At 38.9% G+C, this 16,538-nt stretch overlaps 2 protein-coding genes across 9 annotated transcripts in view; one reads left to right on the top strand and one right to left on the bottom strand.

The window, feature by feature from the left end:
* ppfia2 (PTPRF interacting protein alpha 2) overlaps positions 1 to 3,312 on the top strand; it is a 212,095-nt gene extending 208,783 nt beyond the window's left edge. For all 8 annotated transcript variants that reach the window (XM_055006697.1, XM_055006694.1, XM_055006695.1 and 5 more), the window contains one exon: positions 1,979 to 3,312. Coding sequence is in view for 2 of the 8 variants with exons in the window: in XM_055006695.1 (XP_054862670.1) it covers positions 1,979 to 1,990 (12 nt within the window). In the remaining 6 variants the exon portion in view is untranslated. The remainder of the gene's footprint in view (positions 1 to 1,978) is intronic.
* A 240-nt stretch (positions 3,313 to 3,552) lies between these two features.
* On the bottom strand, positions 3,553 to 16,538 carry acss3 (acyl-CoA synthetase short chain family member 3). Its single transcript, XM_023264603.3, has 8 exons — positions 16,379 to 16,538; positions 9,763 to 9,858; positions 9,388 to 9,451; positions 8,339 to 8,420; positions 5,948 to 6,070; positions 5,762 to 5,861; positions 5,388 to 5,563; positions 3,553 to 3,773 (listed from the first exon to the last, which is right to left on the bottom strand). The coding sequence occupies exons 1-8, from the start codon at positions 16,521 to 16,523 to the stop codon at positions 3,690 to 3,692; spliced, it is 870 nt and encodes a 289-aa protein (XP_023120371.3). The 5' UTR covers positions 16,524 to 16,538; the 3' UTR covers positions 3,553 to 3,689.

Genomic DNA, 16,538 nt, shown 5'->3' with positions numbered 1-16,538 from the left:
CAAAAATAAATAAAATGTAAAAAAAAAGTTATATATATGTAAATAGAAACCCAAATATAGAAAAAATCTGCAAAAAAGATTTTAAAAAATATATATAAATATATAAACCAAAAAATACATTTAAATACAAATAAAATAAAACATATATATATATATATATATATATATATATATATATAAAAAAAATAGAAAACAGAAGTAAAAAAAAATAATACTGATGTTGCATTTTTGCAGCAGTGGGTTTTACAGGGTTAAATGCTCAGATTTTTGGTGTCCTGTCGTCTCTATTTGTCTGTTGACCTTCTTTCAAAAAGCCACATTAATTCCCCCTGTCATTCTAATTTGTATCACTATAATGCCAAAAACATCCAAGGAGGTGAATACTTTTTCTACACAAGTGATGGACAACAACATCCACCATCATCGCCTCCTGTACTGCATGCATTCAGTTACATGTCAGTGGCACAGTCATACATATTCTATCACCATTTCCAGCCCAATATGCAATTACTGCCTTTATGTGCGCGAGTTTAAAGTAAACAGATTTAAAGCTCAAAGGTTCCAACTCATGACCAATCCATTTCACGTCAAGCACGGACAGCTGCATTGATTAACACTGACGCAAATCCTTCGTGTCAGATGCATGTGGGACAGACGGCAAGAAAAGATGTCTGAAACACGTCCAGTCAGTGCAGACAGCCTTTAACGCTGTTAAAAATAACTTAAAGGATGCAAGCGTACACCACCAATCACAAGACAGAATTTGATCCATCTCGTTTAAAATAACTGGCATAAAAGAAGTGTTAAGAAATGTTTGTTTTTTTACTGCTTTCAAGCAGAAAAATTGACATTTATATCTGATTTATGCAGCTAGTAGCTCATGGGTCAATATGCAATTGCGGGACTTTTTATATCATAGTTGACATTTTTGCTGTTTTCAGGCCTAAAATCAACATAGCCGCCTATAACCAAACACCACATGGCATTTTTACAGAAAGATTCTTCTAAATATTATATATACAACTGAGTAAAGTTGAAATTGAAAGTTATTTCTAAAAATATTGTAGTAAACCTGTTGACGTGCCATAAATCCACACTTGACTCACACACTACTTTATATTAAATAACTCAGAAAGCCTTGGAGTCTGGCCAGTCTTTTCTTCAGGAGGAAATGACATCATCATGTGGAGCAGGTCATGTGATCTGGAATCAACACACTTCCTTGAGAGGTGTTTTTGTAATGGGGAACTTAGTTGAAAGTGATTTCTTGGTCACAGATACAATTTGTTATTTTCCATATAAATTTCATATATTGCCATAAGTTATTTTTTACTTTTAATAAAAATTTGGGTAAGTGTAAGAATTACAGAGAAAACATTATCTGCATATTTTAAAATTGTAAAACTATAAATTTAATATAATTGGTAGACCATGACAAGTTGTTTTGATCATAAAGTGAAATACGAGATTGTTCATTTTGTGTCTCATTTCTGTCATATTTTGTTCTGCACTTGTTTTTTGTCTGATTTTCATCGTTTGTCTCAAGGTTTTTGTCGTTTGTTTCCTTTTTGTCTCGCTTGTGTTTTTTGCCTTATTTTTGTCATTTTGTGTTTGGCTTATTCATTGTTTTGTGTATCGTTTGTGTCGTTTGTCCAATTTTTTATCATTTTGCTTCTCACTTCTGTCATTTTTTGTTTAATTTTTTTAATTTTTTATTTTTTTTTCTTTTAATAGAAATGTATGCAAGATATATCCCATGGACTTCAAAAGTCTCTCAGCTATATATTGACCCTGATAATCCTATTTTCAAAGTCACCCTTGTAAATATAGCCAGTAACTAAACTACCAAATTTGGCTTACAAGCTGCATTTTCTTGCATCTTATTATGCAGTTTTTCCTCTCTTTTTGGTAAAAAATCTCCCCAGCTTTGGAGATTTCACGGGTGTCATTAAACCCTACTGCTTTTGTATCCCTGCAGGTACAGTTCTGAACGGAGACTAACTAGTGGAGCTGCTGGACGGGCCGACCCTGCTGAGGAGTGAACCATTCTGACGACACGCACTGCCAAGAAGCCCTGCTCTCCTCCCTGACCCACCACCCCCCACCCCGATGCCCTGCTCCATCCCCTATAATGTGAGCACCAGATGCTGGTGCTAAACTGTCCTGCAGGCCGCCCCCCTCCGTTGTCACCATTTCTACCTTTTACATGTACAGTAACTTGTCAAAGCATAATGTACTGTGTATTTCTTCTACAGGAGATGTGTAGGTTATCTGTAAATTAATATAAATATGCCATTTTTAATATATACACACATCTATGTATAAAAAAAAAAAGATATTCAGTTTGTGCAAAAAATACGTCCCTGCCACCTCATTTAGTGGACCATAGATTAATATATGCTGCTCTTTAAACTCTCTCCATATTACCCCCGTCCCTCTAGATCATTTTGTACATACGGTTTTATTTTTTCATTGTGCTAATGATGATGATGATGATGATGATGATGAGGAACCTGTGCTGCACCATATGGAGAGGAAGCGATTGTGGATGTCGTGTGAAAGCCTGCCCTCTAGTGGCGAACACAGGAAAAACAAGCACCACTCCGAGCCCGAGTCAACAAAACTTCATTATCCTTTCGGAGCATTTTATGAGGACGTGTCGACGCACTGGAACAAACCTGACAAGCACTTTCATACAACCGCATCAACTCAACGGACTCTTTAGTAGCCAAGGACGGAACAAGAGACGCCGTCGCTCTCCGAAGTTGCACAAAACTTGCCCTCAGAGAACAAAAAGAAAGCAGTACGTCGTCCGTAGAAGCCGTCACTCGTACTGTATGTTTTGTCGGGCGACACATTAACACAAAAAGGACAACTACACTTTTCAGCCAAGCTGGCCTTCTCCCCCGAACCCTTCGGACACTTAAACCGATGAAATAACTGAAAGACAGACTGCTTTAGCTCATAGTGTGTGTAGAGTGTATATGACCATGTCGAAGTGAGGTGACTTAATGACAAAAAAAACCCTGTTGCTTGCCGTGACTTACATTTGGTGTAACTGTTAACTCTTTGTTTCCGTCAGAGTTTCCAGGGTGACCCGTTGTACAGCCCTGTTTTCTGTCTTTTGGTTATTTCCCACGGACAACTCAAAACGACGTCTTCTCATTTCGTTTTTACATCTTCAATTTGCACGAACGATGAATCATTTTATTTTGTGTCCATTTTTTTTATTTATTACTTCTTGTACTTTGGTCAAAACTAAGTGGTGAGCAAACAAATTTTCATTGTCAATAAAATAAAAAACTCAGTGAATGAGTCGCCTTCATTATTCGTCATTCATATTTGAAAATGCTTAGCTTGAGCGCTCGGTTCTGTAAAAACAGTAGCTGTAGCTTGTTTCCTTTCATTAATTATGAGTCTGTAGTGCAGCCTTAATTCACATTATTATTCAGATTAAGTAAAAAATATATAGTTCATTTCATTACTACAAGTGAAAATATTGGATTAGGTCCGGTTCACAATAAAACAAGAACAAGACTTGGAAAACTGGAATAATCGCTAATTTTGTTTCTACTTTGCAGCACACTGTACATGGAGTGAACATTCTTGCATGTTTCTTGTAAAAGAAAGTGAAATTGTGTCCCCTGGTTTGTCATGCTTCAGTTTTCTCTGTCGTCGTACAGCTCAGTTCAGGCTCGGCTACGTCCGAGAGCTTTCTCAACTTGTATCTCGATGTCTTTGAACACCTCTGGGTCCTCGATGGTCGGAGTGATCTGTGGAGAAAAACAGCTCTTTTGAAATCCTACTGTGAAAAACTTCACATGATCTAAATGGTGCCACAAAGCCTTTGTAATGCATTTATTACATTTGGATGAAGTATCTAGAGGCTTTGAAAGCTGAGTCCGCGCATTTCTGTGTGTAAACTAACCTACTATATTAAGAGGCATTAGCCGCGATTCCACAAGCATCTACTCGGCGCAGTACGGCTCACCACTATTGTATTTGACTCGGCTCGTCTCGCTTTAGTTGTTTTTCCATATAGCCTCATCGTGTGTGGAGTCGTCATAGTACGGCGAGCCGAAAGTCCCTAACGTCATTTGTGTGCGACACAAACGCAACATAACGGAGGCGATGGTTCACCTGCTGCTCAGTCTGTGGCTTTCTGTCAGATTCAAAGTAATAAAAGAGTCTTAGAAAGCTGAGAGCAGCGAGTCGAAACACTCAGGAGACACACAGGAGAGTTTGGGAGGCGATACAGCAGAATCAAGCTGAAGACAAGAGGATATGAACTAAACGACATGTGAGGGTAAGCTAATGCTAGTTCGCTAGCTATCATGTATCAATCCTGTGAACGACCCTGTAATGGCTGCAGTTTATCGCTATTAGATATTGTTTCTCACTTTGTCACGGAGGTCTCATGGGGGGCGTCTGATCAGAACAACACTGAGTCAGTAAGTATAAAGAGCTGAAATCCCAAATGAGCCTCGGTTCTGTTTAGTGAGTATGGGGCCGCTAATGCAACATCATCGCTCAAACTCTTAGGGGCACAATGAGCTCTACTGTCTCCAGAGCCGCTGTGGGATCCGTCTCACAGGGGACGGGAAACAAAACACACTATATTTTCCTTCAGAGTTGTTCTTGTAGCACAGAACTTGTAAAAAAAAAAAAAAAAAAAAAAAAAAAGTACTGGTGAGGATATACAGTGGTCCCTCGCCATATCGTGGTTCACTTTTCATGGATTTTGAAATTTCATTCGGTATCGTGGATTTTTCGCTATATTGCGGGGTTATGCAGTATATAGGTTTTTTTATTGATTTTTTTGGTGAATGTTCTTAAAGAAAATATTAGAAGTTTTACTGATATATATATATATATATGTAATCACTTTAGATATTTTTAGGATTTTTTTTGGAAGATTTTTACTTATTTTTTATACTTATTTTCTTGTCAAATTGTTTGTTTTTTTTTTTAAATAAAACTTTTAAGGGAAACTTTTAAGGAATTATTGGAATTTTGTTCCTGAAGGTTTTGCAAATTTTCAGAAATTTGGGGAATTTTTTTGCTGAATTTTTTTGGATTTTTTTCAGACAAGGAAACAATTTTTTTGGTGCCAGTAAATGAGGACAACAGGAGGGTTAAATGAGGTAGAGAAAACTTTGACAAACACTGATTGCAATAAAACAAATCTGGTTCAGATATCTTATCATCTGCCTTTGTGATAAACTCTTAAAATTGTAAAGAGACTTTATGGACACCCTGTATATAAGTAATAAAATAAACATAATGACTCCTTCGTGGATTTTCGTCTGTCACCGGAGGGTCTGGAACGTAACCCCCATGATAGATGAGGTACCACTGTAATGCGCAAGCCATCAGTCGTTTCATACCTTGTAGGGTTTGTCGTTGACCAGGTTGGCTAAAGAGGAGCGAGGGATCTTGCCAGAGCGAGTCTTCGGCAATCCGCGGACAAAAAGCACTTTCTTAAAGGCAGCCACTGGTCCGATGGTGTCTCTCACAAGCTTCACCATCTCATTTATGACCTCCTCCTCGGTTTTCTGCACACCTGAGACACATAGCGTATAATGCAAACAAGCACATGTAGCTTTAAAGCCACCTTTTTGTTGTACATTTTTTTGACCAAGTTGTCTGGTATCAGCAAAAACGAAGAGATAAAGTACTCATTGCAAAATACTGATATCCCAGTCACCAATAACATGCAATATTATCCTCAAAAGGTGGTGTAAAATACTTCAGTTCTCACCATTCTTGAGTACACACAGGGCCAAGGGAACGTGGCCCTTCAGAGAGTCCTCCAGACCGACCACTGCACAGTCTCCCACAGCTGGATGCTGCATCACTGACTGCAAAACACAAACGTCATAAAACCGCCAAGAAAAGAGTTGGGAAAAGCTTCATCATCATCATCATCATCACTTTGTTCTGGTACCTCTTCCAGGGCTCCAGCAGACAACCTGTGACCCGCCACGTTGATGACATCATCAGAGCGGGACATGATGTAAAGGAAACCGTCGTCATCCACAAAACCTGCATCCATGGTGTCATAGTAACCCTGAGAGAGAAAAAAAAAAAGGTCAGTATGTCCTTTATATCAGAGGGAAATTTCACATTAAGAGGAATGTCACAGTCAGATTCTGCAATGTATGATTCCAACACTAGAGGGCCACCTTTGACCACAAACACAACACTTCCTACCTCTCATGCACTATTGATCCAGCATCATAAAAGCAGAATTGAGCACCACTTCAAAGAACTGCAGGTATTACAGTATAAAAATACCTTTCTGTTTTTAAGCCTTCACTTTTAAGCTCTTATCTTGATCATTACAATGACAACCCACATGTATACTGTACCTTCTTTATTAGAACAGTCTAGACTATGCAGAGCTGCCATTATTTAATCTGATTATGCTTGCAATTTTTCTGATATTATTCTTTATCTCAGTGAAAATGTTGTCTCATCATATACTGCTGGCACTAGAGGTATCTTTTCATACTTGTGTGTGGAGAAGAGCTGCCAATAGCAGAATCATGACAGTAGGAGGGCATTTAAGTAAAATACTGTCCACATACAGTAACTGCAGCTCTGAATCTTTGCAATGAAAATCTAATTCTTGTTTTGTGTTTTTTCCTGATAAAGTGAGATGGTATGCCAGCTAAAATTCACAAATATGCTGTAATTTCAAAAGCAGATTATTCAGCAGTATTTTGTTGCGCAAAGAAACAACTCCAACTAATTTCTGCTGTTTCTTTTTCATTTGCTGCAGACTCGTATTGGGACTTGTTCAAGCAAGAAGCAGGAGTTTGAAAACGGGTGAAGAAATTGGAGAGCAGAAGTTTCATCTGTTTTCATATGGTGAATACTTTGGTTTGTACAAACACCTGAAGCAACATTACAAATATTCAGTTCCACGGTTTCCTGTGTTCCGTTCATGAATAATCGTAACAAGCGTGGAGATGGATGCAGATAATAACTATGATTACATTTGAATATAATTTCTAAATGATTTTTCTCAATAACACTTGGTCACAGAGACAAACAACTGGAATCGTTGGAAAGGTCAAGTCGTGCGGTTTCATTTGATTTGCACTCTAGCTCATTGCTACGAATGCTCTGTGTGCAATTCGGCCGAGAAGTAAGGACGTGACTGGATGTGAATTTTATCTGGCTCTAAGGCAGCGTTTTTCAGAGGCATGACAGGGGAGACGCAAACGACTGGGAGGAAAAGTTCCAGCTACGTGGAACTAATTAGCTGAACTATTGTCTCAACGTGGGCACACAACAATACTCAAACTGCGCTGGCCGTTTCTCAATACCAAGTACACAACTCCATACTTGCATACTTGCAAAGTACGGACGCAAGTACAGACTTCTGAGAACGCATCGTTAACGTGCAACTGGAACACCAGCATACTTGGTGAAGTCACCACCTCGGCTCATCTACTGTGATTATTTTTACCAGCGATGTCAAACATATGGCCCATGGGCCAAAACCGGCCCTCCAGATGGTCTGTTTCGGTCGGACCGATTTTACAAAGTGTAAACTACAGAGAAAACATTAACTGTAAATTGTACATTTGTAAAACTATAAACTTAAAAGAATTTCTAGACTTTTAAAAAGTTGTTTTGATCATCAAGTAAAATACTAGATTGTTCAGTTCCAGAGAGCTGTGACTGAATGTTTTGTGCCTTCGTAGATAAACTGTGATCTGTCAGTTGTAATGTGTAAATGGTCAACTGAGGCATAATATTGTTGAAATTAAACTTATTTTCCTGAAGAAATTTCAGGTTGTTCATGATGTTTTGTAAAAAGTTAGTTCATTAAGTGTGATCATTTTCAGAACGTACTTTTTTGAACTGAAACAAAGAGGAAAAGTTGGAGTTGTGGTTATTTATAGGTTATTATGCTGTGATTTTATTGGTGTGGCTCACTGGAGATCAAATTGGGCTGAATGTGGAACCTGAACTAAAGTGAGTTTGACATCCCTGATCTTTACCGCGAGGAAGTTTTTGTCCTCAGAAGGGGGGCCTGACAGAAAAAGTTTGAGAACCACTGCTCTCAGGGTTACATTAGATGGGGTTTCTGCAGTACAAGATGTTTCTTGTCCAACTAGGAGTGCATTCAGAGAGCACAGTCCGACGCTGCACCAAAATACAATGATTTCTCCCATTGTCCATGCTCCACCTGCCCACCATGAATTTAAGTCTGGTACTTTTTGTTTAAAATTCTGAAGAAAAAAAAGAACATACCTCCACCTCAGCTCTTGCCTTAAGTGGAGGAATAGCAATGATTCCGTGAAGAAATTAGCATCCAACTTACTGGGAACTTGGTGAAGTAGAGCTTCTTAAACAAATCCCGGTTCTGCCACAACGACAAAGCTGCACCAGGTGGTAAAGGTAGTCTGAAAGGCAGGAATAATAAGTTGAATTTAGTTTAATACATGAAAAACATTAACATTCATGGCAAAGCAATGCACCAATGGCCCGACACAGAAAATGTCTGGTTGGATCTGTTCTGGTTTGGGTCATTTTAAAGCAAAGCACCCAACTCTATGAGGCTTCACTCCCGAAAGCCATAGGGGTGTGTAAAGACGGATCTGCCTTCATTTCACTTCTCTGCAGTGAGGCTCCACAAGCAGAAAAACTCTGCTAGACTTCACCTTCCTGACTCACACTGAGTCAGCTCAAACAATCACACAGGATAGATAGGAAAGCTCAGCGACTCAGTCTTTATTGAACAAGAGACTACACAGTAATCCCAGTTCTTGGCTGGTGTCTTGATAAAGATGGTCCAATCTCACACGTTTGAAACCCTAAACATGACTCTGCATAGATGAATTCACTGCAAGGAGAACATTAAATGCTGATATTTTGTTGAAATTAAAAATTAAAATTAAAACCCAACTTCGTCTGCTGGTTGACTATAGCAAAAATTGACACCGATTTTATTTATATATATATATATATATATATATATATATATATATATATATATATATATATATATATTAAAATTTGCAAAAAAAATCCCAAAAATGTATATATATTATTTTTGCAAATTTTTTTGCAAATGTGTGTGTGTGTATATATATATGTATATATATATATATATATATATATATATATATATATATATATATATATATATATATATATATATATATATATATATATATATATATATAATGTCATTTTTTTGCTATTTTTTTTTCTATATTTGAGTCTTACAGGGTTAAATGTACTTATTCATTTGCAGACAGTTGGTCAGATGGCGTTTTTTCAGCATGATGTGTTTGTGTGAGTCCCAGAGGAAAGGTAAAGCATTAACTAAGCTCCTCGCACGCTTGTGAACACATCCACTCAGCTTACCTCACCACAATATTTCCCAGGGTTCTTGGCTTCACCTCCTGCATGTCATCATCGATCACTGTGACTAGTGCAAAGGGGAGAAGAAGCAATTCATATTCAGAGGTGGTATATCACCCACTGGCAAACTGGAAGCGCAAAAAGATTAAACATTCTGCAGGGAATTACAAGCAGTTGCAAAGTTTTTATCCATTTCTGTTGTGGCCGACTGTATCTGTAGGCTGAGGGGTAACGGTTTGAACATGAGTAGATTAAAATAACAGCCTGACAGGAAGATTTAATTACAAACACATTAAATCAGAAGCATCTTTTTTGATAGATAGACCAGGTTTGATGCGTTCGCTGTGTGCTGTAGCAGGGATTTTCATCATCTCTTACCATTGTAGCCTGGAACTGGTTTGCCAGCCTGGCCTGCAGGTGGCGTCAGTGAGTTTCCCAGACCGATACAAGTGGCGCTGATAGGTGAGCCAGTTTCTGATGAGATACAGCGACAGAGGGGTATAGGTTCATTAGAATTCATATCTCATGATATAAAGACAAACCACAAGGGTTCTGGATGTACAGTGTAACAGCACAGTTCAGAAGCAGCTTTATAGTTTTCCTCCTCTACATGCAAACCCTGTTGATAACGTCTGATTGGGAGTTTGTGTGGCATTGTGTTGCCTTGCCTCCATGAGCAGCATTAACCTACATTACACAAAACTATGACAGCTCCTATGGGCTCTTCCCGGCTCCACCACACATCTATGCTCCATTTTCCAACAAAGACTCGCCCGGCAGGCCCTTTCCAGCCCACCCGGCGAGGAAATAACAGAATCGAACCAGCTTAGTAGATTACATCAGAAATCACACAGCAGCAGAGCAGCTCCACATCAGCATCTGTCTTCGGTGTTAAATTTAAAAGCGCGGCCAGTGAAGAAACAGTCGGCGGGTGTTCATCAGGTTCTCTCCAAAAAATACACCGTCTGCCTCTGTGTTTTCATTTTCCCCAGCTTGTGTTTCAGTTAACATTATCTGTTCATTCATGCTGTCTGCACAAGGGCTGAGATTAATGTGACGGAGCTTCATTTGCTGTTCATTTAAACCAGGGGCGTTTAGTCCAGGTTCCACATTCAGCCCAATTTGATCTCAAGTCGGTCAGACCAGTAAAATCACAGCATAATACCGATAAATAACCACAACTCTAAACCTTTCCTTTGTCTTAGTGCAAAAATGTTCACAATTAAGGATTTGTTTTTGTACAAAATATTATGAACAACCTGATTTTTTTTAAAGAAAAATAAGTTCAATTTCAACAACATTATGCCTCAGTTTATCATTTGTACATTACAACTTACAGATCACTGAGTATCTATAAAGATACAAAACGTTTAGTCACAGGCATGTATATAGTATTTTACCTTTAAAATGACAAGTCAGACAAAAAACAACAAAAACAAGACAAAATATTACAAAAATGAGACACAAAATGTTAAAAGCGAGAAACAAAATGACAAAAAATGCGACAAACGACATGAAACAAAACAAAAAAGAGACGAAGTACACAAAAAAGTTACAAAGCGACAAAAAAACGGGCAAATGACAAAAACGTGACAAAAAATTTCACAAATGACAAACGAGACAAAAAAGACAAAAGCAAGAAGAATATGACAAAAAAACAGACAACACAAGCGAGACAAAAAAGAAACACAAAACGACAAAAACAAGAAACAGAATGACAAAAACATGAGACAAATGACAAATCAGACTAAAAAACACAAGAAAATGACAAAAACAAGACAAAATATTACAAAAATGAGACACAAAACAACAAAAGAGCAATGAGCAATCTAATATTTTACTTTATGATCAAAACAGCTTGTCATGTTCTAGGAATTATTTTAAATTTACAGTTTCACAAATTAGCATTTAATGTCTTCTCTGTAGTTTTTACACTTTGAGGGCCGGATTGGACCCTCTGGAGGACCGGTTTGGGCCCGCGGGCCGCATGTTTGACACCCCTGGCTTAAACATTAGATTAAACTTGTGGCGTTTCATTAACAGCCAGACCATGGGCTTACTGGCACGTACAGTTTACAAACAAGAGGCGGCTATAAATGCCTCATGTGCTGCCATTTTCTCCACTAAAATGCTCATTTATGGACACATGGTAATCACTCTACCCTATGGGAAGTGCATGTAGTGGAAGTATGATGCACTCTTGGTGTGTATGCAAAACCAGATGGGGTCATTTATTACTCGGAGGAGGGAGAGTATACAATTTCAATCACATATTTGTCTAAAATATACAGTCAGCGCTAGCAGAAGTGTCTTCGGAGAGTGCAAAGGCCAGTGGCAAAACATTCACACTTGCAAGCCAGCTATGCAAATGACAACTCAGTCAATACGGCAGCGATATGCAAAAAGTAGCCACGCACCCCTCATTAAAGCTTGAGGGAAAGTTACAGCAACACAGGATGCCACCACAGTGACGCACCTGCCAGCTAAAACCGGAAAAAGCGAGCAGAATTGAAAACCTTGCCAGGGAAATTACTGGAAAACAAAAGGGACATCCAGAGTTAAAGGTGCCCTCTGGAGTTTTCCTGTCAACACACGGTGGTTCTGTTTACAGTCAGCATCAAAATACACAGAGTGTATCCCTGACATCCAACAAATGCATTGAATACATTCCCGTCCTCATAAAACATGCAGAACCTGTATTGTTTCTATTCATGCGTGCTTGTTTCTGGTCTTCTTCCCTGTCTCAGCTGGGGTCTCTTACATCACTGCCACCTGTCTGCATCTGAGCACGGATTTGCATCTTTGTGAACACGGAAACAAACAAACAAAACAAGGGGGACATTCTCATGAAAACACGGGTACAACTCAGAGGTATGTTGAGCCTAAAGCCAGAGTTTAAATGTCATGAAGGTGGATCTCCTTTAACCTCCTAGATCACCATGGAAACGGCTCAGACTTTGTCCATGGGAGCAGCTCATGTACAGACTTTAGGATTGAAATAGGCCATAATAAGCATCACTCTTTCATTAATTCTTCTCCTGATTATATTTTCTATGAGCAACACAGATTCTCAGCTGAACAAATACATTGTTCCTGCAAACCTGTTGAGCCATATGTCAGCAGCACTTAGAGTAGTACAAATTATGTGCCGCGTTGCCATGGAAACCTACATGCATAAATATGTTCTTGATGGTCCTGAGTTGCCAAGACTGTTTAACACTGCAGCTAACAGAACACAGATTAGACAATTAATTACTATTCTATTTGTATTTATGACAGAAAATACTCAGTATCATTAAATTTTGCTTTGATTTGGCCAAAAGCTGAAGGCATTTCCATGTATCCGTCATTATAGGACTTAAATTTAGGCGCTTTAATGTGCAGTTCTCGTGAAAAACAAGCAGCTATATTCAGAGTGCATTGATACTTATTGGTACTTACAAACCTTACCTTATAAATTAACAGTTTTCTACTAGCACTACTCTCTTGCATGATTTGTAGCAGCAGCGTTTTGTATTTAGCTCTGCATTAAAACAACCTGAAAAAACTGAAATATTTGTTTTTGGAGCCAAGAAAGAAAGGTTAAAGGTTACTGCTCAGCTTCAATGTGTTACAATGAAATGTACAAACCAAGCCAGAAACCTTTGTAGTCATTGACTCAGACCTCAATTCCAGCAGCCACATTAAGACAATTACAAAATCAGCCTTCTATCACCTTAAGAATATATCAAGGACTAAAGGACTAATGTCTCAGCAGGATTTAGAAAAACTGGTCCATGCATTTGTCTTTAGCAGACTAGACTTCTGTAACGGTGTCTTCACTGGACTCCCACAGAATGCTGCTGCTGCTTGAGTCCTAACAAGGACTAAAAAAGTAGATCAGTCCAGTTCTTAGATCTCTACACTGGCTTCCTGTCTGTCAGAGAATAGATTTTAAAATCCTGCTGATGGTTTATAAAGCACTGAATGGTTTAGGCCAAAATACATAGCTGATATAGCTGATCTGCTGTCACTTTATGAACCATCTGGACCTCTGAGGTCATCAGGTCCTGGTCTGCTTTCAGTCCCTAGAATTAGAACTAAACACAGTGAAGCAGCTCCTCATTATGCTCCATATATCTGGAACAAACTGAAAGCTGTAGGTCTGCTCCAATTCACTTCTTTTAAATCATAGCTTAAGACTTTTCTGTTTGCCACTGCTTTCCTATGATAGCTTGTTTTAAATGCAAGTTGTAATTTTGTTTTTTAATATATTTCAAATTTTCCTTCCCTTTTCAGTATTTTATTATATTTTTCATTTTCATTGTGCTCTTTTATGCTTGTCTGAATGGTTCCAATGCCTTTGATGTTTTAATGTAGCAGGCACCATGCAACACTTTATTTTAAAAGAAGAGTCAAAAAACGCCTCGAATTATCAAAGGACCACACGAGGAAAACCTGGAATAACAAAAAAGGTTGATAACCACCATTGTGATACCAATTATCTCTGATTAGACTTTAGGTTTTCTTGAGCCAGATAACGCAAAGAAAGTCAGACTATGTTGAACTCTCTTTGTTACTATAAAGAGCCCTTTGGTCAAAATGTCCACATGGTACCCTAAAAATACAGTCAGTGGTTGTAGACACCTTCTGCTAGATTCGGTGATTATCTACTAGTGTGCTAGCTGCCTGTTGTGTGTGCAATTAAAAAAAATCTGGTGGTCCCACACAGTCCTGGCTCTTTAAATAGGAAACAAATTAAATGTCTTGGACCACTATTCAAGCGTGTCCTGTGCATGTTCAAGCTCGTGCACGTTTGTGCTCATGTGCTAGACTGACAAAAAGGAGGACAGATGGTTAGAGAGGGAGCAGTAGGATCGAGAGGGATGCTAAATCTGGTACATCTAAACATGCTAACTTGCTCAGTATCAAAAACTTATCTCCAAAATCACAGACTGCACCTTCAAAGCTGCAGCACAATGAATGCAGTGCCAAAATTTGGCAACATTTGAATCCCTGAGATCGGACTTCTTAGAGAAAACAGGATAAAAGCAGAATATTCAGCTCATTAACTACTTGATAGATCTTGGGATACTGCGGTCAACATGGGCCAAGACATGCAGTAATTGGCTTAAGTATCTATCTGAGGTGGAGGTTCTACCCAGTGAAATGGATGGAGACAATCACCTTCCCTCTGCTACCAATCAAACAAGTGCAAACGGTTATAGATCTACTTCCAACTGCAGCAAAGCAGGTTTTAAAGACTGGAGCTCAGGGAAAGGAGGCTGCTGCTGGTTAAGAGGGGGGGATTAAGTTATCAAATAAAGATGAGGACAAGGAGGGATCAGGGGATCTAGAATTGAGCACATTACCCAATAAGAATGACCTTTGAAATGGCAGCCATTAGTGTTCATTAGTGACAAGTTAGCAGCTCTCTGCAGGGTCCAAAGCTCATCACTGACAGCAACTCATCAATAATAATATATATTTTTATGCCCTGAGGGGGCATTTTATCCACCTACTCAGAGACAAGGGTCAAGACAGAGTTGAACCATCTTGCCCCTTACGTTCTCTTTAGGTCCAACACTCTACTGGATGAAAAACATCAATGGAAAACAGTGGCGGAGTCCTGATTAGTGACTGTAAGAAGATGAAACCTGCAGTGCAGAACCATATCCTCCCCTTGCTAGCATTGAGAGTGACCACATTTGGATGCTTCTGATGCATTCTTAAGTGCCTTTAGCTTTATTCTACAGAAATTCTCTGATGATTTGGCAGCTGTTGGAGCTATGTTCCAAATGTTTATCTAGATATTTTTAGGTTTTATGTGATTTTGCACATTGTATGTTTGTTCTTTCACATCTTTAGACACTGCATGTTCTCCATAATGTACACTTTACATATCAATCTACCTATCTATGCGTCCATCCATCACAATGCCCAACCCTAACTTAGGAACGGTAATGACACATTTCATGGAAAATTAAAAAGCAATTAAAATTAATCACAGAATGCTATAAAGTTAAATGATAAATAACTAACTGCTAACCACATATAAGCACCATAGACATGGATAACATTGTTCTATCCACTTTAAATAATGAACCAGCAATGGCAAATCAGTATATCAGTCTGACCCTGAAGGACGCCATAAGGGTCCTTTAAAGGCTCTACTGAACTGCATGTCGATTAAGGCTTGACATAACCACTGAACCATGTCAGCATGAGTGGAATGTTTAAACGTGGCTGTTTACAGCAGGAGCTGCGGCTCGCTGGCAGCCATTCAGGGCCCGCCAGTAAATTCAAAGCGTAAATGAAAAAAGACAATATAATTGGACCTTGAAATTTTACAAGGCATACAGGACGACGGCAATTGGCAGCACAGCTTCCAGGCATTGAATCAAACATTTACGAAGCAAAGATTTTCCAATGATAATTAGCTGCATCACCAAAACATTCGGTCTCACGTAGAGATGAATGATTGTACACTGACAGGAACGGAACGCCATTTCGGCTGACTCAGATGTTTACCCAGAACTCGAAGGGTTCCTTCCTCAGCCCCAATATGAAGGCATAATAGGTCTCAACACGGCATAATCCATTCATATTCCTACACCCTGTGGCTCAGACAAAAACGATACAAAGATGATTAAACCATTTTGCTTACCTGGAAACATTTTTGACAGCCTGACATTTCAGAATTTATGAACATGTTACTGAGGTTTTCTCCAATGTGGTTATTTGTCCAAAATGTGCCCATTTATAAGTCAAGAAAATCTTCACTGAGCTGATACTGATACAATACTTACACTGCCACTATTCTGGTCACATTGTGCAAAGGAGATTAAATATACTGGACAAGAAAGGTAGACATCATAGTCTGAGAGAGGCGAGTGAAAGGGAGTGAAAATATCTTTGGATCGGAGCTGAATACACGCATTCATGCTGTGTGACTGTCTTTGTGCTTGTCTGACTGGCGGAGTCTTTGGCACTTGCTCACAAACACAAAACACACCTTGGCATCCGTCTTTCTTGGCTCCCACCTCAGTCTTTTCCGTTCCTTCTGCTCCTTGCTCCCCTCGCACTCCCTTTGCCTCTGTACACAAACAAATCAATCTTCTTTCGACCTGCTGGAGATGAGCTCGGGCAGTGAGAGGCATTTTGAGTGTGATGAA

Source organism: Amphiprion ocellaris, chromosome 21, assembly GCF_022539595.1.
Source record: "Amphiprion ocellaris isolate individual 3 ecotype Okinawa chromosome 21, ASM2253959v1, whole genome shotgun sequence".
NCBI lineage: Eukaryota > Metazoa > Chordata > Actinopteri > Pomacentridae > Amphiprion > Amphiprion ocellaris.
Note: the sequence above shows the minus strand (reverse complement) of the source record. Positions and strands in the feature narration are given on the sequence as shown.